Here is a 22,185-nt window from a genome sequence, read left to right as displayed (position 1 = left end):
TTTTCATCCTAGCAGCCTGGGAGGCTAAGGTAGGAGGATCACAAGTTCAAAGCCAGACTCAACAATAGCAAGACACTAAGCAACTCAGTGAGACCCTGTCTCTAAAGAAAATATAATATAGGGCTGGGGATGAAGCTCAGTGGTCAAGTGCCCGAGAGTTCAACCTCTGGTACCCACCCCACCCCCAAGAAAAAGAACAATTTGCGGGATTCACATTTAAGGCTTTTAAAGTTACAGTAATCAAGATAACATTTTTGTAAAAAAAATATATATATATTTTTAAATATATATATTTTAATGGAACGGAATTAGATTCACATATTCAATTGAAAAAGTAATTCTTTCTGACAAATTGGGCTAGAACAATTGAGTCATTTGTGAAAAATGAACCACAATCTTTAGCTCATCCCATATACAAATAGATCACAGACTTAAATGTAAGCTAAAGCTGCAAAATGTCTTAATTTTAATAGAAGAGAAAAAATCCCAGTGACCTTGGAATTTACAAAGATTGCTTAAATAGAGTATAAGGACAAATTATAAAAGAAAAAGAATCATATTTTATCAAAATTAAAACTTTTGCTCTTTTTTAAATGCAAGCCACAAATTGGGAGAATATATTTGCAAAACATACACCTGTCAGAGGACTTGTATCTAGACCAAGGACACTTATACCTTTGGGCCAAATCCAGCTAAAAGTCATATTTTTGTTAAATTCCTGTGAGTTAAGAATAGTTTTTACATTTTGCAAAGAATTTTTCCTTTTAAAAAGAAGAATATATGACGGAGACTTTATGAAGCCCTCGAAGCATAAAATATTTTCCTTATTAGTCAAAAAGACCAAAGTGCTGGTGAGAAATTAGAGCAACTAGAACTCCCCTACTGCTGGTAGGAATTTAAAGTGTGTGACCATTTGGAAAATCATTTGGAATAAGAGGTAAAAACTAGAAACAAATGCCCAAAAGTTGTTGAATGACTAAACAAATTATATATGCACACAAGGGACTATTTCTCAGCCACAAAAAGAAATGAAGCATTTATGTAATATGAAGACGTCAAATATACTCATTGAAAGAAGCCAGACCAAAAAACATTATGAACTATATGATTTTGTTTATAAAATTCTGCAAAATACAGAATGCTTAGCAACAGAAGGCATGGTTGCCTGGGAAGGGGTATAGTGGGATAGATTACAGAGGGGCAGCACTTTTGAGGGTGGTAGATGTGGTATTATCTTGACGGTGGTGGTGGTTTTATTGTTGTATGTATTTGTCAGAACTCATCAAGTTGTACAGTAAACATGCAGTTTATATAAAGTTCATTAGTCCCAAAAGTCAGTAAAAAAATGAAATTTTTTAAGAAAAAAATAGTTTTTGTTATATCAAAGTAAGCCATAGTGCTAATTTTTTGTGGAAAGCATATTTAGAATATAGGCTTTAGGAAGTTTTAGACAGAACTGCACAGGGGAATGGAAATATTGAATTAGAATAGATTAATAGCTTCCTTATTGTGAAGCTAGCTTCTTCAAATCCTCTCCTAGAAAGGGGGGAAATGTGTGTGTGTGTGTGTGTTTGTGTGTTTGTGTGTGTGTGTAGTGCTAGCAGATAAACAAGTAAGAGCATGCAGGTATAAATATACCTGGTCAAACAGAGACAGGGAAGACAGCCTTTCCCACAATGAAAGGAACGCAAAAGGAATAATAGTATTCATTCTAAATAAGCAAAATGGATGCAGTAGTTCAGAACCACCTCATTTCTTATGGCCTTGTCGGAAAGGTCATCTGCAGGTCTTTTGTTCTTTTGGTTAATAATTGTAGAGTCCATGCCGAAAGTTACTTCATTGATTGAACCTATGAAGGTAGTTGTTCAATATAGGAAATAATATTTTGAAGAGATTTCATGAAAAACTTGACCAATTATGTAGATACTGCATGGAGTTCTAAATCCAGTCATTATTCAATATTTGATCCTGGTGCCTGAAGTTTTATTTTTAAATCATTGTTAATGAGACCTAACAGATTTATGTCTGTTTATGGAAATATTGTGAAATCATAATGGCTTTGGAGTAAGCACGCTTCTAAACTTGACATAATGAAGCTATTCCAGTAGCCTTAGTTCAGATAAGATTAGGTACAAATTGACAGGAGTATTCTGTTATGATTCATTTTGTTAGTAGTAACAGAAAGTAGTAGTTGTGTTTCTGGAAATTAGAGAAGTTTCTTGGGAGCTTTTGTTTTCAATCTTTGAATTGCTAATTAATTTTTTACAAAGACAGACATGTTATACTGTCTAGAGAAATAACCTCTGATTAGCTGCTTATCCCTTTAGGTTTTGTTACTTGTGAACAATACCCACTCAGTTCTCAAAGCTGTGATGGAAATTGGTTTCATCTATATAGATGGTCTTGGCCTCTTTTCTAAACCTTACTAAGACACAAGAGGTACACCCACATGAAGAGTTCTGGTTTTTATTTTCCCAAATGATCTCTGTAATTTGATGTCATTGTTAACTAAAGACACAGACGACTTGGTACAACCACTCACTTTTGCAAAATGGACTTGTAAGGGCCCTCATTTGGTCATTTCATTCGTGTGTGTGTGTGTGTGTGTGTGTGTGTGTGTGTGTGTGTGTGTGATGCTAGGGATTGAACCCAGGCCTTTTACTTTCAGGCGGGGTTTCTGTAAATTGCCCGTCCTGGCCTCAGATTTGCCATTTTCCTGCCTCTTAGCCTCCTGAGTTGCTGGGATTACAGGATTACATCACCATACCAGCATTTTAAATAATCAAGAATTCCCTCTCACATCTGTGTGGGGCAGTGGGTATGGGGTTCTCCTGGGTGCAATGGGCTGGCTGAGAAATAAAAGCTAAGAGAAATAAAGCAGCAAAAAACCCCACAGAACACAGAAAGTAGTTTCAAAAACAGGGGCAGGACGGACAAGCTGATCGGATGGATGGAGCTTCAGACAGTATATTTTATTTATATTAGGAAACATCAAAAACCTTCCATTGAATGTTCTTTACCATGATAGGATAAAGGTGGGGTGTTCAGTTCCTACAGGATATGCCCATCCCCTGTACTACTATGAGGGACCTTCCTAGCAGAGCAGAGGGGAAGATCACGTTCATTGGGCAATCTGTTGTCGGTGGGAGAACCATGGAAAGTTCCCAATGCTAGGCCCATCCCTTCTGACTTCCATGCTGAGAGAAAGTCCTTATGTATTTCAGGGATAGCATCCCCAAAGAATGATAAGCAATCTGCGACTGTGGTCCTCTAAACTTCTCTGATGCTGGATACCCTTAACTGTCCACACTCCACCTGATAGAGAACAAGGACTTTGGATTACTTCCCCCAATTTCACCCTCTTCCAGCAGGAAGAGCAACTTGGAGATGTTGTTGCCCTTTTTTCCTTAGAAATAGAGTGTACTGTACGGTGGGGAAATCTAACAGTGGTCCACTTTGCTCTGAATGTAGCTCTTGCTTCTCTGCCACTGCAGCTTATTTTTAAAATGGACTTGTTTCTTTCTCTTCCCTGTCTCCCTGCTCCTCCCTAATCTCTTCCAGTCTCAGGAGAAACAGGATTACCTTTCTTCCCCATTTTAGGCAGAGTTATATGTCCTTGAGTACACACCCACCATAAGAACAAAGTCTCCAAGATTTGGGGGATGGTACCAGAAGATATCAGAAATGTCTGTCTCCCAAATTAACAAGTGAATTACAACTCCAACAGAGAACATGAGGAATGTAGCCTTTGAATCAACTCTTTAAAAGCCCACTGTTCCTGCTGATGGGCAGAATCACAGCCTCTGGACAGGAGTCCCCTGTTTCTCTTTTGTTAGCAAAGCAGTAAAACTTTTTTCCGTTTTCTCAAAAAGAAAAACAGTATATAAGTGTATTTAAGTAGCTTTGGCTTTCTCTTTTACTTGTTCTTTTTTCTTCTCATGTTTGCTGCCATTTACCTACATATGCTTTAATCTGTCTTGTCTGTTCATCTTGCTATGCAATTCACTTAAACCAAGGAAAACCCTTTTTTCCCCCTACTTGTCCCTTTGAACACATGACATATCCCTCTGAGGAACCATTACTAACAATTCTGATTTTATCCTTTGCTTTAATAAGGAAATAAATTTGCAAAAGAAAGCTGACATAGTAAGGATGCTGAGGGGAAATAGAGGTTGTTTGTTAACCCTCATGGGGTTGATACATATACAGATTTTGGAAGGCAAAAAGGGCAGCAGAGTTCCTGATCAATAGAACATTCCCAGGGAAAGGCATATAATTGTGAGCCCCTCTTTGATAGTGTCACCACTATCTTGAATACTTACAGGACAGATGCTAAGCTAGGATAAGTGTGAATACAAATACAGTGATGGACAGTTGTTTTTTTTTTTTTTAAACTTTGGGCAGATTTCCTAAGAGTCCAAGCTTAATCTTTGTCTATAGCCATACATATAATATCTGACTACTTCAGGGATATGATATTCAGTTCATTTATATATTTATTTAGGTATGCATGACAGTAGAGTGTATTTTGACATATTATACATACATGGAATATAACTTATTTCCAGTAAGGATCCCATTTTTCTGGTTGTATGGACGTGGAGTTACACTGGTTGTGTACTCATGTATGAACATAGGAAAATTGTGTCAGATTCATTCTACTGTCTTTCCTGTTCCTATCTCCCTTCCCTTTATTCCCCTTTGTCTAATTCAGTGAACTTCTATTTTCTGCCCCCTATTGTGTGTTAGCATCCATGCATCAGAGAGAATATTTGGTCTTTGGTTTAGGGGATTGTCTTATTTCCTTTGGCCTAATGGTCTCCAGTTTCATCCATTTACCATTTTTCTTTAGGGCTAAGTAATATTCCATTGTGTACATATGCCACATTTTCTTATCCATTCATCTGTTGAAGTGTACCAAGGCTGTGTGACAAGGTGCTTAGTGTGCTGCCTAGCATGAAACTAGTGTTTGTCTAGAAAGTATAGGTTTATATCAGTATTGATATTAAGTTATAAGAATTAGAAATTGAAGCCAGGCACAGAGCCGCACAACTGTAAATCCCAGCAATTCAGGAGGCCGAAGCAGGGGGATCATGAGTTCAGAGCCAACCTCAGCAACTCGTCAAGGCTCTAAGCAACTCAGTGAAACCCTGCCTCTAAATAAAATATAAAAAATGGCTGGGGATGTGACTTAAGCACACCTAGATTCCATTCCCCCACCCCCAAAAAAGAATTAGAAATTATTTATTCCTCTTAATACTAAATGTAGGAATTCTGTGCTATCCGTTTAATCTCTTTTCTGCCTACCTGCAAACCACTTCCCTGCAAAGTAGAACTGAATGCCACATATTTTTTACTTACATGAGATACATATAACTTTGAAGAGTAAATATCAGTTGTTTTACAGTTTTGAGTATTTCTAATCTGAAGCGTTTGAGATTTCAGGTTTTCACAGTTTGGGAATAATTGCTTATACATACTGAGTTCTCTTAGGGATGAGACCCAAGTTTAAATAAAAAATTCATTTATGTTTCATGAATACTTCATATACATAATATATGTCTAATACACCTGAATTGACTATGACTGATCATAAGAAATGTGGAATTTTCTACCTATGGTGTTAGTTAGCCCTTAAAAAGTTTCAGATTTTAGAAACCAGGCATGGTGGCGCACTCCTGTAATCCCAGAGGCTTGGGAGGCTGAGACAGTTGATTTGCGAGTTCAAAGCAAGCCTCAGCAACTGCGAGGCACTGTGCAACTCAGTGAGACCCTGTCTCTAAATAAACTACAAAATAGGGCTGGGATGTGGCTCAGTGATTGAATGCCCCTGAGTTCAATCCTTGATACCAAAAAAAAAAAAAAAAAATTCAGATTTTGGAGATAATATCTTAGTAAAACTTCATGCTACCTAGAAATCTAATTTAATTCTGCTTGTACAGAATACAGTTTTTATTTTATTTGCCTTTTATTTTAATGAGTTGCTAAATAGAAATGTTAATAGAATACTCAGCTATTTGAATAAGAAAGTCTGTGAATAATTCCTAATTCTTCCACAAGAGGGCCTTCTTAGAAAAGTTTTTCATTGTTTAATGTTACCATATTTCTATACAATTTCCATAACAACTAAATTTTCTCAAAAAAAAACCTTTAAGAATAATGATAATATTTATTCATTTCTTTCAAGATATATACCTACAAAGTAATATTTTCTGAGATGTTAGTGGGGGTAACTTGTAAATTTCGCTCTTTTCTCCTCTTACGTCTTAAATAGATTGAGTATTTTCTATTCTCTATTAACTATTAAAGGCTAAACTCTAAACAGAGATGGGAATAAAACCATTCCACTAGCTGATTTAAAGCATTTTATATAAATGTATATTCCCTTCTTTCTATCTGCAAAAATTGTGGTTTAAAATAGATAAGTGCTCTCAGGCATGGTGGCACACACCTGTAATCCCAGCAGCTTGAGAGGCTGAGGCAGGAGGATCATGAGTTCAAAGCCAGCTTCAGCAAAAGTGAAGTGCTAAGCAACTCAGTGAGACCCTGTCTTTAAATAAAATAGGGCTAGAGATGTGGCTTAATGGTCGAGTGCCCCTGAGTTCAATCCCTTGTACAAAAAAAAAGAGTAGGTGCTATATGAAGAATTATGTCAAAAACATGTATGTATAGAACTTTTTTTATCTTTTATTGATTTTATTATTTTTTTAAAATACACGACAGCAGTGGAATGCATTACAAATCTTATTACACAATTTTTTTGTATCTCTGTATATAAAGTATGTTCTCGTCAATTTATGCCTTTATACATGAACTTTTTTTTGCATTACAATTCTTAATACACATATATACCACAATTTTTCATATCTCTGTTTGTATACAAAGTATGTTAACACCTAATTCAAGTCTTCATACATGTATCTTGTATAATGATATCCATAACATTCCACCATCCTTGCTAATACCCTGCCTCCTTTTGCCCCCTCCCATACAGCAGGGAACTATTAAATGAGTTGTCCTTCTAAGTCCGGAGCTTCCACAAATCAGTGATGTTTCTTTCCCAAACTTCATTTTAGCAAAATTAGAGGAACGGAACAGGAAGCAGGAGTAGAAGTCATTAGGAATATTTAGTTCCTTTCCAATTGCCCCCTGTTGTACATTTGCCTGAGTACAGTGGCCCCTAAAGAGAAGAGTAAGGTTACTGGGAGTCTTTAACATTTTCTTTTATTTCTCTCAGGCCATAAAGACTGAGGAATTCATTCAAGGAAACAATAGTACTAAGTGATTAGTATAAAGTCTTGCTCATATGTTCAGTACAGTAAGGTCCTTTTACTTTTCGCAACTGTATCTTAGTTTAGTTTATTTTATTTCAAATTCATGAGCATAAAAATCACCTGAAGACCTTATTAATAATATATATATCAGGAACTGGGGTTGTGGCTCAGTGCTAGTCATTTGCCTAGCATGTGTGAGCCACTGGGTTAGATTCTGAGCACCACATAAAAATAAATGAATAAAATAAAGGTACATCAACATCTAAAAAATTCTTTTTTAAAAAATAGATATCAAAGCCTAATCCTTAAGATACTAAGCAAGTAGATGTGGGGTGAGGCTAGGACATCAACACTTAAGGTGTTTTTTGTGCAATTTGAGTTTAGTGCGAAGAACAAATTGGATCTTTCATTTTCTTAAACACCTGTTCACTGCTTGTTCCATAACCTCGGACATTTTTTTTAATAGCTCTCAGACACATCTAAAAAAAGATAACATTTCTCAAGATTGTAATGGGGATCAGATTAATTTACTTATGGGTTATAATAATGCTTCGCCTATAAGAGGCATTCAGTAGATTACTCATCATGTGTGAAACTTTCCCAGTCTGACCCTTGCCCACCTTACCAACTCTGATTGCTGACAAATTCCCCTCCTCTAATCACATTAGTTTACTTGTTTCTTAAATAAGCATGTCTTTGAGGTTTTCATGCAAAATATAATGCTGGCATTTAATAGGTTCTCAGTAATTATTTGGTAAAGGAATGAATAGGTCCATGAATAACCACAAAAAAGGCACTAGAAAAAGGCTGTTAAATTTCAGATATGTGGTGATTTAATTAAACAGCTCTCTGATTTACAGTAATGTTCAGATTTTCAAAATTTTTCTTTTTCTCCTAATAGCAACGTTTCATTGAGTTGGATGAAAATAGACAAAGATTATTGCAGAAATGCAAGGAACTTATGAAGAGAGCTAGGCAAGTATGTAATCTTGGTGCAGAGCAGACTGTTCCTCAAGAATATCAGACAGTAAGTATAAAAATTATATAATGCTACAGTTGCCATAACACATTAATTTAAGCTTAAAGTATCTTATGTATTATAATAGGCCATGAAAAATATGATGTGTCATAAAAAATATGGGATTTTTTCCCACTTTAAAATGGAATACACATATAAAGTAATTTCATTCAGCAGATTTTCTCTACTCAAATTTGGCCATCAGTCTTATTACTTAATACTAAAGTTATTAAAATGTAGGAATTACCTTACAGAAGTATTGGTACCATAATAATCATTCTTGCAATAAAAGTGAGCTTTTTTTCTCAAACCACCTTTAAGGAGTGCATTGTATCAGCAATTGGTGTGTAACAAACAGTAAGTGGGATGATTCTTAGAGAAACAAAGGCAAAATGAAAATGTTTTCCTAGAAATTGGAGTGTTTAATTAGGGTTTACAGGGAGCTGAATCTTAAGAACTAACATCTGTCAGAAAAGGAAAAAGGAGCTCTCAGTGTCTTCATTTTATTGACTGACATCACTCAGTAAAATTAGTGAATGCTTCCCTTCAGTTCACATTTCATTGTTGTATACCCGACCTATGATCCTAGTCTTTATCTGACAAGTGGGGATGACACCTTTCCTGCCTATTGAAAATAATGTCAAAATAAAGTAAGAAAATTAGTTTTTAAATAATTAGTATTTGAATGTCTTTTTTTTTAGTTTTTAATTTGTAATTTATTTTAATAGATAATGAAATGTATACTAAAGATATAAAAGGCAGGAAAAAAGACTAACTTGGATTACATTTGTCAAATCACCAGAGATTTTATTTTGATACCTGATGTAGAAACCTCAGAGAATGGATTTGACTGGGTAAATGTTAGGAATGGAGTAGAAATCTGTAAAACTAATTGAGGAGGTTATTGTTTTTAAAGATAGTACTAGAATTTTTCCTAAATATGTTTTTTCATAAAATACGTGTTTTCATAAAATAAATATTAGTTTAGTTTAATATCTGCATTAGTTATCTTTCAAAAATAGCATGATTTTCCTTGATAATTTATACTGCTTTTGAAAGAAACAGAATTAGAAGATAATTAACATTCATTAAAAATGTATTAATTACTTGCATTAATCAAGATAGACGTTCTTCTATACTGAAACATTCTAGTCTGCAGGATGGGGCAGACAAAAACACAAAGGCAAATAGATAATGTAAGATAAAGATGTTATAGTTTTGTGGGAGTTTTTTTTTTTGGTTGGTTGGTTGGGTTTTTTGTTGTTGTTGTTTTGTACTGGAGATTGAAATCAGGGGTGCTTAACCACTCAGCCACATCTCCATTTTATTTATTTATTTATTTATTTATTTTTTATTTATTTTTCACTTCTCGGCGGACACAACATCTTTGTTGGTATGTGGTGCTGAGGATCGAACCCGGGCCGCACGCATGCCAGGCAAGCGCGCTACCGCTTGAGCCACATCCCCAGCCCCTCCATTTTATTTAGAGACAGGGCCTTTTGAATTGCTTAGGGCCTTGCTAAGATGCTGAGGCAGGCTTTGAACTCAGAGTCCTCCTGCCTCAGCCTCCTGAGCTGTTGGAATTATAGGTGTGTGCCTGGTGAAGATACTGTTTTTGATAAGTCCTGAATGAAGAAAGGAGATCACTCAAGTGAAGATGTGAGGGAAAGTATTCCAGGCAGAGAAAGTAGTTCATACAAAACCCCTTAGATGGAAGTTATTTAGCATATGTCAGGACAAGGAATCTCAGTGGGACTAAAAAATTATAATCCAAGCAGAGAGGAGGGCAGATACCAGATTATGTAGGGTCATTCTTGTACAATACATATAAGAAAGGCAGCAGGAGACCATTTAGAGAACCAGACAAGAAATTATAGTAGCATGGATTAGGATGGTAGCACTAGAAAGAGAGGGATTGATAAATTTAGAGAGTCTTTTTAATGACACAGCTAATAGGACTTACTGGTGGATTTGGATGAAGGGGTAAGAGGAAACCCCTTGGTTTTTCACCTGAGCAAATAGTGGTGCTATTTACTGGAATGGAAAAGATTGAAGGAGAATTGTGTTTGCTTAAAATAATGGAAAAGGTGGATGAAATGAAGATTCTGTTTAAGATGCCTGTTAGAGTCAGGTGAAGGCAAGTAAGTGTTAGGCATATAAGCTCAAAGCTCCGTGGACAAGTTAGAGAGTCAGCAAATGTACATAAATATGTAAAGGTCTATAGAAGTAGAACTGCATTCTAAAGGATTAAAAAAAGATTAAGATATTAGATTAATATAATTTATCAATCTCTTTTAGGATTTCAAGATTCATATTGTACCTTTTAGTATATGGGCTAGGCAAAACAATGTACTGCTTGTCTCCCCTCATGCTTAGGTATCTATTCTAATTTGTCTCTGTGGCATGGATTCAGAAGAGGGTCCTGTGGTGAAATTCTACTGTCAAAGTAACTGGATTCTTAGGATGCTTTTGTAGTTCTTCATAAGTACAGTATAAAGTTCTAACTTCTTGCTCTCTTTCAATGCCCCACATATTCTGGACCCATTCTACCAATTCAGCAAGTACCCACCATTCCAAATGGACACAACTCCTCACCCCCCATGGTATGCAGTGCTCCTTCTTTTTTCCAAGCTTCTGTTTCCTTTCTGCCTTGTTCTTCCTTAGCCATTTGCTTTAAGGCCCAGAGATGAATTCTAGGCCTTTCAATTCTCTTAACTCTCCTGTAGCATGAACTGGTACTTTTTCAAATTCCATAATCTGTGATATGTACTGCTTATTTTAATACTCAACATCATTACATTACCTTAAGGTATTACCCACTGTATACATTTTGATTTCTTTTAAAGTGTAAGCTTTTTGAAGGCAAAAGACCTTGTTTATATTTCCTTTGCAACTTTGAATGCTAGCATGTTATCGATTAGACAGTAGATAATTAGTACATTATCTTTCTTTTTAACTATTTGATTGGAACTGTTTTTGCTGTGCTAACTGTAATGATAGGTAATTTTTTTTTCCTCTTTAGGCTTTCCAAGATCTTCCAAACACATTGGATGAAATTGATGCTCTATTAACTGAAGAAAGATCAAGAGCTTCCTGCTTCACAGGACTGAATCCTACAGTATGCCTCTTTCTCTATTCCCATTCTGCAGCCACCACAGTTGCCCCCCTCCACACACACCACACAGTTCCCTTCAGTACTTGCCTCCCACTCTGTACTAGAGCCTTGGTAATAATAAGCTAGACAGCAGGAACAATGTGCTTTAAATGCCAGATTCTGAATCTATTAGAATTTTAAATAGATTCTTCCTAAGGAACACAGTGTTCCGTGCCTTTTCTTTATAAAAAGAATAGTTGGGTTAACTTGAAATACTGTAACGTCTATTTTTTTCAAGGATTTAAAAAATGGCATTTCAGTATGTAATAAGAACATATATTAATTGCATACAAACAGTGCAACACAATTGACGTTTTTAATTAATGTTTTCATTGATGCAAAATTCTACGTAATGTTATCCTTTGGTAGATTTATCTTAAAGGAACATTTTTTTTCTGCCAGGTGGTTGAGGAATACACAAAAAGAGAAGAAGAAATTGAACAGTTAACTGAGGAACTAAAGGGAAAGAAAGTTGAACTAGATAAATATAGGGAAAACATTTCACAGGTAATTTTGTAAATATTTATTTATTTATTATCATATGCTTATTATTAATGGTTTGGGCATTTAGAATAATAGAAAATGGAATGATATACCCCTTAAAAAAAAAGTGTTTTCCCATAACTAGATCGATATTGATATAAAATTTGTTCTATGTAAAGGTATATATCAGAATATAATAATACTTCTTTTAAATTATGTATTTACATTGCCTTTTTTGTAGGTAAAAGAAAGGTGGCTTAATCCCTTAAAAGAGCTGGTAGAAAAAATTAATGAAAAATTCAGCAATTTTTTTAGTTCCATGCAGTGTGCTGGTGAAGTTGATCTCCATACAGAAAATGAGGTAAAATAGCTTTTGGAATATAATTCTTGGCAATTAATTTTAATTAAGTGCTAAAAGTACATGTAAAATAATTTACTTCAGAATTATGTCTGAAAATTTGGCTTACTAAAAAATTATCCAAAGGAAAAGACCACCTATGGTATTCCTTTAAGGTCATGTTTTTGTGGGGGTTTTTTGTTCTTTTTTTTTTTTTTTTTAACCCTGCAAGGGTGGGTGGATGTTTGAGATTAGTGATTAATTCCTTACTAGCTCTGTTTGTGTCCAATTTGAGTAAGGGTTATTCAGCCATGTTGAATAACCACTTTCTAAGTTAGAAGAGTCATTAAATTAGAAAACATTACCAAAATACACTGTATGTCAGAAGTTCCTTTTTGATCAGAAATTTACAAGAACAAAAGTATTTGGAAATGTGCTAATTTTTTGAGCCACACACAGTTCATGTTGATGTGTAAAGAGAGCCTGAAGATGTAGCTAAGTGGTAGAGCACGTGCTCAGTATATCAGATGCCCTAGATTCAGTCCCCAGTACCAGAAAAGAGTCAGGTGTGTTTGGATACCTGTAATCCCAGGAACTTGGGAGGCTGAGAAAGGAGGATTGCAAGTTCCAGGCTATCCTCAGAAACTTAGTTCCTAAGCAACTTGGTGAACTTTAGCTCACAATAAAAAATAAAAAGGACCGAGGATGTAGCTCAATTGTAAAGCACTCCTAGGTTTAATCCTTAGTTACCCCTACCAAAATAAGTAAATAAATAAATAAATAAAAGAAATGTATATAGATGCTTCAAAATAATTGGGAAACAGAAGTAGGTGAGGTTATAAGTGAAACAATATTGGCCATATATTGATCATAGTTGAGGCTAGTTGCTGGCACATTGAACTTGTTTTAGTGTTCTCTCTAATTTTTGTTAATTGAAGCCAGGCACAGTGGCACGCATGTGTAATCCTAGCTACATAAACATAAAATTTTAAAAGATACTGAGCAGGTGGCTGGGGTTGTGACTCAGGGATAGAGCACTCACCTAGCAAATGTGAGGTGCTGGGTTTGATTCTCAGCATCACATAAAAATAAATAAAATAAATGTATTTTTAAAAAGGTACTGGGGATATAGCTTGGTGGTAAAGCTCCCCTGGCTCAACCCCTTAGTACCAAAATAATACTAATTATGAATAATCTGTGTATGTTGAAAACTTCTCCACAATAAAATTTTGATGAGAAGATAGTAAAAAATATCACTTCACAAATTTTCCATTTTAGCATGTATGGAATTTTGTGTTATGTTACATATATAATTATAAAACAAGGTAACACTAATTTTTTCCCCCCCTGAGGAGTTTAGACCCTTAATTCCTTCATCTGTGTAGTTTGAAGCATAAATATAAAATATTATTTTTTGAGTACCAGATCTAAGATATTAGGTACTTCTACAGTAATTGTCATCCATACATTCCTTGCTATAATTAAGAGGGATGTATTATAATAACAATAGTAATTTTTAATATGCTTCCTCTATGTCTAGTACTTTTAAGTTATCTTACTTAATTATCTTATTTTGTTATCTTATTTAATTCTTTCAACCATCTTGGAAGGCAGATACTTCATCCACTGAATGTATAATAAACTAAAAACACACATTTACTAAATATTACTTAGCTTTCAAATAACAAGAAATCAAACTATGTAGATTTTGACCAATTAAGGCATAAATATATAATCAAGGAAGCACAGTGAAATATATGGGACTTGACCTGTTGTAGAGATCCCATTCTTTAACTCCTAAAGCATGATACCGTAACTTCATCACATGCTTTTTCTTCTGGACAGCTTTTCTCTGTTTTATTTTTATTTTTAAAATTTTTTTTGGTACATTGTAGTTGCACATAATGATGGGATTTATTGTTACATATTCATATACGCACATAGTATAACAATATAATTTGGTCAGTATCACTTTCCAAACTTCCCCCTGCCCTCCTCACCTCCCATACCTTAGTCTCCATGAGATCCACTGCTCTTTTTTTACTGTGTTTTAAATGATAACTGCACTTCTATAGATGATTATTCTGTAGATGATTATTCAGTGCTAGGCTCCTGGATAATGGACATTCTTACCTCTTCTCAGCCTCTTCCTTTGTCTCCCTTCTGTTCTGACCTCTTTAATCATAGTTCTTTAATTGCCTTCTTTATTCAGGTCTTCAGTGAGATGGAAGAAGCTATAATAGGGCAGAAAGAGTAAAGGATGGATGTTAGAGCCAGAAGCAGAACTATAGTAATCAAAACTGGTAGTCATAAATTATAGAGTTAATAAAATTATTGTGGAAGAAATGCAGCATGTCAGTTAAAAACTTGACATTGAGAATTAGAAGTATTACATGTTTATTACATTGTCATTTATTTATTTTGGTGTGCTTGGCAGAGAGGTGGAGGCGATGGCAAACAGATTAAAAGCAGTATTTCTAAAATTTGACAGTGTAACAGAATCCTTAAGGTTAAAGAGGTTTACTATCGTGACCCACATGACATTTACTCAGTTTCCCCAAACTAGGGCAGTGTGTCAGATTAGAAATATTAAAGGTAAGAGAAATTTAAGAAATAAAGACATAAGAGAAAAGTGGAGGGCATGGTGGGATGGTCCAGCTCTGATGGAGACTGGATCTAACAACCAAATGGAGCCCACCCATTTTATTTAAATGGGTAGGAACACCAGTGGGATTCAGAGTTGAAGAACTTCCTGAGGAAAACAGGAAGAAGATGGCAAAGACAACTTGGTTGGGGCTTAGCAGGTTATGCCCACCTCCTCTACTTCCAGGCTGCTGCATTTGAACCTAGGGCTGTCTGAGCCAACAGGCGGAGTCAGCATAATCTGAGCAGTCTTGAATCCATGGGAGTTCTCAGGAGAGTAACACCCCTGCCTTAAGATGGCTCAAACAAATCCATAAATCATTCCCAGCCCCCAACAGTTTTACATTTTTGTAAAAGTTCTGTTAGTCTTACACTCTCTAATGTACTCACCACTCATCTCAAACATGTTGTAGTCAATTACATATTGTGATATTTTGGATATAATATAGTATTAAAATTACAACCAGAGAAGTGAAAAATTCTGCTCCTTTTGTATACAAGGAATCAAAGAGCATTCTGCTGTCATGTATAACTGATTAGGCTATTATTAAAATGAATCTTACCTATTTCTTTTTGATTTTTTTAAAATGTGACCACTAGGAAATTTTTAATTGCCTGTTTCTTTATGTCTTTTGGTCAGTATCTTAGACCATACAACACTATTTGTTAAATAGTTAAGAGTGTGTGTGTGTGTGAGATACTGGGGATTGAACCCACACATGCTAGGCAAGTGCTCTGTCACTGAGCTACATCCCTAGTCTTAATAGTTAACTTTTAACTAGTGAGTTATGTTTTAAGGTAAATCTGAACCCAAGTGACCTAGAAATGACAAATAACACTGATAAGAGCAGTAAATAAGCTTTAGAGCAAACTCATTTTGAGCAAAATATATAGAACATTGAATGTACCTTGTTATATATCTGGCATTTTGCTAAACACTGTATGTATATATGTGGCATAATATAAAAATTCCTGCCTAATTTTCTTCTTACCTGAGGGATGGAGAGAACTTTTGGTCCTTTGCAGAGGCATACACAGCTACTTCTCCAGCTGAAAATGGCATGGCACTCCATTGTGTTTTAATTATTTTTACCTATAGTTTAAAAACCCAGCATGCTGAAACTAAAATAGCGCCTTTCCATGACAGATCTTCTCACTAATTTCTAAAAATTCTTGGGAAAGCCTGCTAAAATTAAAACCAATGGTACAGGACAGGAAAAAATTACTTTTAATTTGAATAATATCTTGTCCAATAGAGCCTTCTTAGATGGTAACTGCTTAATATTTTATTTTTTAAATTAATATCACTAGATTTTAAGTTATTTACTCTTTAAACTGATTTATTCCATCTATTTTCAAACAATAGAATTAAATTGCCCAGGGCCTGAGAGTATAACCAGTTGGTAGAGTGCTTCCCTGACATGCTCAAGGCCCTGGGTTCAATCCCCAGAACTACCAAAAATAATTAAATTGCCCAGGTAAACTGTCATCTTGCAACTTTTTAAATGTTTTTTAGGAAGACTATGATAAATATGGAATTCGAATTAGAGTCAAATTTCGCAGTAGTACTCAACTGCATGAATTGACTCCTCACCATCAAAGTGGAGGCGAAAGAAGTGTTTCCACCATGTTATACTTGATGGCCCTTCAGGAGCTTAACAGATGTCCATTCAGAGTAGTTGATGAAATCAATCAGGTATAGTGATTATTATTTTATTTGGATCTGATTGTATCCTGTAATGAATATAACTATAACCATTGTTATTGTCATGGTTTAGGGAATGGACCCAATCAACGAAAGGAGAGTGTTTGAAATGGTTGTAAACACTGCCTGTAAAGAAAACACATCTCAGTACTTCTTTATTACACCAAAGGTAGGTAATAAACAATCTCAAAGTGCGTGTGCATGCAGAAGTCCTCTGTGACTGACTTACTGTGTAGAAGATTTTGGCACAATATGTAAATATGAGCAGGAACACTCCCCTCCCAAAAAAGAAGTCAAAAATTTATAATATTTACATTCATATAAGGATCAAGTTCCAGTGACATAACCAGAAATCTCATTATTTGAAAAAGAAACATAAGAGGCAAATCTTATGTTTGAGAACTGAGTTTTCTCCCTGCTGTTGGCACTCATTCCTCTTCTAGAAAAGCTCCTCTTTTGGCATTAAAAGATGACTGAAGAATGCAAACACTAGAACTCTCATCCTTTTCATTTTCCCAGAAAATTCTGTCCTATCACATACTTTCCCCGTCTTTATTTACCACTGTTACTCCTCTGGCCCAGAGGAAATCAGAAGTATCCCAACATCTTCTACTCACAGATAAACTTTGATAACAATACAGTTATCTTATGACAATTTTCTGTAATCTAGAACTATTGAAATGAGAAATTTTCTTTTGTTACATCTAGTGCTGTAGGAAAATTATAAAAGGGATATACTCAAAGATGTATTTATTAAGGTAATCAGATACTTATTTTTCTTTTTCAACTAAGTAGTCATGAAAAATTTCATTGAAGAGCCCATCCCAAATTCAGATTTTTATTGAGTTTTATCGTCTGCTTTTTTCCTGCAGATACTCTGTGGAATAGGCAGATCTGTTAATACTCTAATTCTTACCAAACACCTTGTCCTACAAATAAAACTTTCCTGCACACACTTTTCGGGCTACCAGTATATCACAGTGCTTGACCACAGAAGTTGCATGAGAAGTGTTTGTGGATAAAAGTGAAAGTGTCTATCCTAGGAAAATTATGAAAGACATACTCTTTTCCAGAACCTACCTGGGGAGTTGTATCATCCAGTTGTCCTATGAACTTAAAGGATTCCCTGGTATTGATTATTTCTTAAGCCGGTATGCTAACTCAGGTAGCAATCACAGTCTGGCAAGGCTTATATTGAGGTATTTGAGAGCTTCCTTCATGTTTTGTTAATATTAGAATAAGCTGATATATTTGACGGTGAACATGTAAAGTTGGAAAACTATGCTTCTTGGTGTATAGCATTGTGTGACAGTTTGTCTATTTTAATGCAGCTCCTGCAAAATCTTCCTTATTCTGAAAAGATGACAGTATTATTTGTCTACAATGGTCCTCATATGCTGGAACCAAACAGATGGAATTTAAAGGCTTTCCAAAGGCGGCGGCGCCGTATTACATTCACTCAACCTTCTCAGTAGAAGCAAAGGGAGGGAACTTGGAAGTTTTTCTGTTAGATTCTGTTTATAAATGTGGCTCATCTGAATAAAAGTTAGTAGATTTATTAAAACAGAAAGATTGATTATTTTTGGAAACTAGCTTTTAAATATACAAATAGGTTAGTGAAATGTATACCACAATGATTTCTTTCTCTGGAACATCATCTGGTAGTAAAAGTTAAGTCTTCAGTCTTGGTTGATCTTCCTTAGTACTCTGTGAGTAACTGGATTCCCATGCTTAAAGGTATTTACTATTGCATATCTAAGGTACGGTGGAATAGAGGTCATCAACCACAAGTTGTTTTCTTGACACAATAGCCCTGAGCTTTAATTGCAAATTAAATTAAGAAGAACTAATTACCTATAAAGTCATCTTAAGATGACTCTAGAATTTAAATTCTAGTTTCTCCCAGTGTTATTTAACTTTTTAAAATTGATATGGAAGTATCTAATGTATAGTAATAATTTATGACAAATCTATTCAGTGCTTTCTATTAAAAAAGATTACCTTATCTCCACTAGGAAATGGAGTTTTGTGGGCCTTTGAAGTAAGTTTTATGAAACTTGATGCTGTTATGGGTTTTCAAGGGGAAAAAAGGCAGTGAGCCTCAAAAATGCTAGCAGAGCTTCTTTGAAATGCCACAAGGTGGCCACTAGATGATGCAAAATGCAGCCAAAAAGATTGACAGAGAATAAAATCAGGTGACAAGGGTTTTTAAAGAATAACCTTGTAAAGTCTGTGGGGGGGTTTGTTTTGTTTTGTTTTTGTTTAAATTTCTAAAAAAAAGAAAACATTTTTATAATTATTTTTAGCAAGATTTTCTTAAAATTTCATATACTGGTTTCTACAATTTGTATTTGAAATTTCTCAGTGCTGTATAAGAGTGAGGGAAAAACATTGATTTGTTTAAAACCATAATGTTTTTAGAATTTAAGCTTAGAGGTCCTTCTTTACGGTGTTGATCTACCCTTTATCTTAGAAAATCTAGTTTAAACTGTTTTCTTCCAGCTTGAAAGAATTAAATGAGAAAAATCATTTGTTTATCTCTGAGAGTTTTGCTAATTAACAGTGCCAAACAAATCCTATTCTTTTAAAAAAAGTAAATCTTGTAAGAAAATGGACTGGTCCAAGAACACGTCTTTGAGTAGTGAATTGGATCTGTTCTGGTAAACCTGACAAAATTTTATTTTATTTTATTTTATTTTATTTTGACTTGCTAGGCTGAATAAATTGAAGAATGACATTCAGTTTGGGTTTTGTATATTCTTAAATAGCCACTGACATTTATATTCTTATTAAGTCAAAAAATAATGAGCTGCGTTTATGTCCTTTTCCTTAGACATTTTCTCTTTTAAAACATATTTTTTCTTTATAAATGTTTTAAAAGAGCCCTCCCCTCCTAAGTAAACTAAACCTAGTGCATGTCATATGAAAATATTTCAAAATGACATTTTTACTAGTATGAACAAGTCATATGAACATTGAAAAATTTGGTAACATATTAGTAAATGGACATTACCAACTGTATTCTGTTGTTACTTTGTTTCCTACTATAATATCTTTATTAATATGTTCTTGGTGTAGTTTGTTTTTTGATAGTTATTACAGTCATCTTGTTTCTACAAAATGAACCTCATTGTGCTTGAAGATTAAGCATATTTGAAAATAAAATTTTAATTTACATATGCAAACAGTTACTTCATACCTTGTTTATAAGAATTATATTTCTCTATTAGACAAAGTAATAATTGGTTTTACATTGAATTTTGAGCTCCGAAGGATAAATTATGTATCATTTTAACACATTAAAGAATAGTAAGTCTAGAGCAATATAGTTTCAACCACTTAAACCGTCATGTTTTCTACAAATGTTGATTTTTAATTAACATTCAAATTGTAAGTACTTAAAGTAAAAGCCTGATTTGATGAAAAAAATGATATTGAAAGCTTTAAGGTGACAAGCATTTTTGATTACTAAATTTTCATTGATTTGCCCAAGGAGAGTCTCTCTTAAGATTTTCTATATTGAAAATAAGAAGAAAGATTTCTTGCTGCTTTCTGATTGTCTTTTGGACGTATGCCTATCTTTGCAATATAAACCTTTAGTATGTGAAAAATGTAATTTTGTCTTGCAATTGTATGTGTACATGTCTGTAATTGATAAAAACTCCGTGGAAATGCTAATTTGTTGGTAATAAATACATATTTTCATATTCTTTGGGTGTGTTTTTAAAACAAGAACTTGTTGATTCTTTGAACCTTTTGAGGAGTCACTTGGTTTTCATATTTTCTGAAAAACAAATCTCTTAAGCCCCCACCATTTTTAAAACAGGATTCAGCAGTCTATTAGTGTTCAAAAGGATAAAAATGTAGTCTCTTGTCTGCCTTCAATTACATTCTAATAGAATTAATAAACATGCATGAGAACAAGTTTCCATCATCTAAAGAAGCCAATCAACAAGGCAAGTATAAAAATATTTTTATGTTGAAATACTAAATTATTAAAAACATGCCCAATAAGCAATTTTGTCATATTCTTATTTTAAACTACTATCAAAGTAATGTTTTTAAACATTTTGAGTGAGGTAGACTATCACTTGCTTGCAGACAAGTTACTGAACTGTTTCCATGCTGGTGAAATGAGAATGACAGCTAATTCACAGAGTTATTGAGAAGATCAAATGAAATCTGGGGAATATTAAGGAACCTAGTTCATGGTAGGTGCTTTTATAAATGTTTGCTTTTCTCCTGTTTTTGAAAACTGTAATATATTCATTTTTTTATACTTCAAGTTCTGAATTCTAAGTAAAGTTAATATATAGTTGCTTATTGATAAGTACTGTGAATTGTTCAAAGGACACAGAAACCTACCAGCTTTGAGGAAATCTTGTGCATTCAGATGTAAATATTTTCATATATTTTATAATCTTTATGAAATATGAATATAAGTTAGATGAGCTATCCTAAAGATACTTACACTAATCCATGTCATTATTCTATAGTCATACCATATATTTTGGAAAATTTATAATTAATTTGATTATTTGGGAAGTTGGACTGTGTTGACAATTTGAGCTTTTTTTATTCCCAGTGGAAAAATTGGGTATGGGGTATTTTTTGTATGTTTTGGGGATTTAACCCAAGAGCTACATCTCCAACCTTTTTATTTTTTATTTTGAAACAGGGTCTTGCTAAGCTGCCCAGGCTAGCCTTTAATTTGTGATTCTCCTGCCTCAACCTCTTCAGTCACTCTAATTACAGATATGCACCCCACACCCAGCAAGGATTTTATTTTTTTAATGTTGAAATATAACTGCAGTCATATGCCACATAGCAATGTTTCAGTCAGTGGTGGGCCCCATATATAATGTAGTCTCCTAAGACTATTATTGCCTAGAGACATGGTAGCCATCATACAATTGTGAAATCACCTAACAATGCATTTCTCAGAGTTTCTCCACCATTAAGTGACACATGACTCTATTTGCTCATTCCTCAATTAAAAATGGCTTACTGGAAATTGTCTGGAATATAGTTATTTTCAAAAAACCAAAGGGCAGGGGAGGTAATTCACTGGTTTAACTAGTATGACAAGGCTCTGGTCTTAAACACCAGCACTGTGATGGGGTGTGGGGTGAAGGGTGGGACCAACCCAGCCTCAAAAAAAATCCCAAAGAGAAAGTACAGGGTCGGCCACTCCACATAAATTCATTATAAACTGTGTACTAAGGGGAGTTGGGGAAGCTGAGAGCTACCTAAAACAGTTCTGGCTCTAACCCTGCCTTTATCAGAGTTTGCAACATGGGTGAGCTATTTCTAGGGAGGTCAGAAACACCTGAAAAGATGTTTTTTCACAATTATTATTACCTTACCTGTCTGACTGCCTCTCAGAAAAACACACACTCTTGGCGTTCAGTCTGTGCATTCAGAGTGAAGGATGAGAGAAAATAGAGTGCCAAGAGGATCAATTGGCCATTTCTGCCACTTTTTCAATAAGGAGTGGATTGAAAGATAGGATTCCAGTATAAGGAAAAGATATTGTAAATTAGCAACCCTATACTACTGATGCAGAAACAG

General features: G+C 34.6%; 1 protein-coding gene across 1 annotated transcript in view; it reads left to right on the top strand.

The window, feature by feature from the left end:
- Smc5 (structural maintenance of chromosomes 5) overlaps nt 1-20,323 on the top strand; it is an 86,524-nt gene extending 66,201 nt beyond the window's left edge. Inside the window, exons 18-25 of the mRNA XM_026389249.2 lie at nt 8,176-8,301; nt 10,851-10,895; nt 11,315-11,410; nt 11,849-11,953; nt 12,171-12,290; nt 16,426-16,605; nt 16,688-16,783; nt 17,946-20,323. Of these exons, the coding sequence (XP_026245034.1) occupies nt 8,176-8,301; nt 10,851-10,895; nt 11,315-11,410; nt 11,849-11,953; nt 12,171-12,290; nt 16,426-16,605; nt 16,688-16,783; nt 17,946-18,089 (912 nt within the window). The 3' untranslated portion in view covers nt 18,090-20,323. The remainder of the gene's footprint in view (nt 1-8,175; nt 8,302-10,850; nt 10,896-11,314; nt 11,411-11,848; nt 11,954-12,170; nt 12,291-16,425; nt 16,606-16,687; nt 16,784-17,945) is intronic.
- Nucleotides 20,324-22,185: the final 1,862 nt, after the last annotated feature.

Source organism: Urocitellus parryii, chromosome 4, assembly GCF_045843805.1.
Source record: "Urocitellus parryii isolate mUroPar1 chromosome 4, mUroPar1.hap1, whole genome shotgun sequence".
NCBI classification, from domain to species: Eukaryota; Metazoa; Chordata; class Mammalia; order Rodentia; family Sciuridae; genus Urocitellus; species Urocitellus parryii.
The sequence above is the reverse complement of the archived record's forward strand: the minus strand, read 5'-3'. Positions and strand labels throughout refer to the sequence as shown.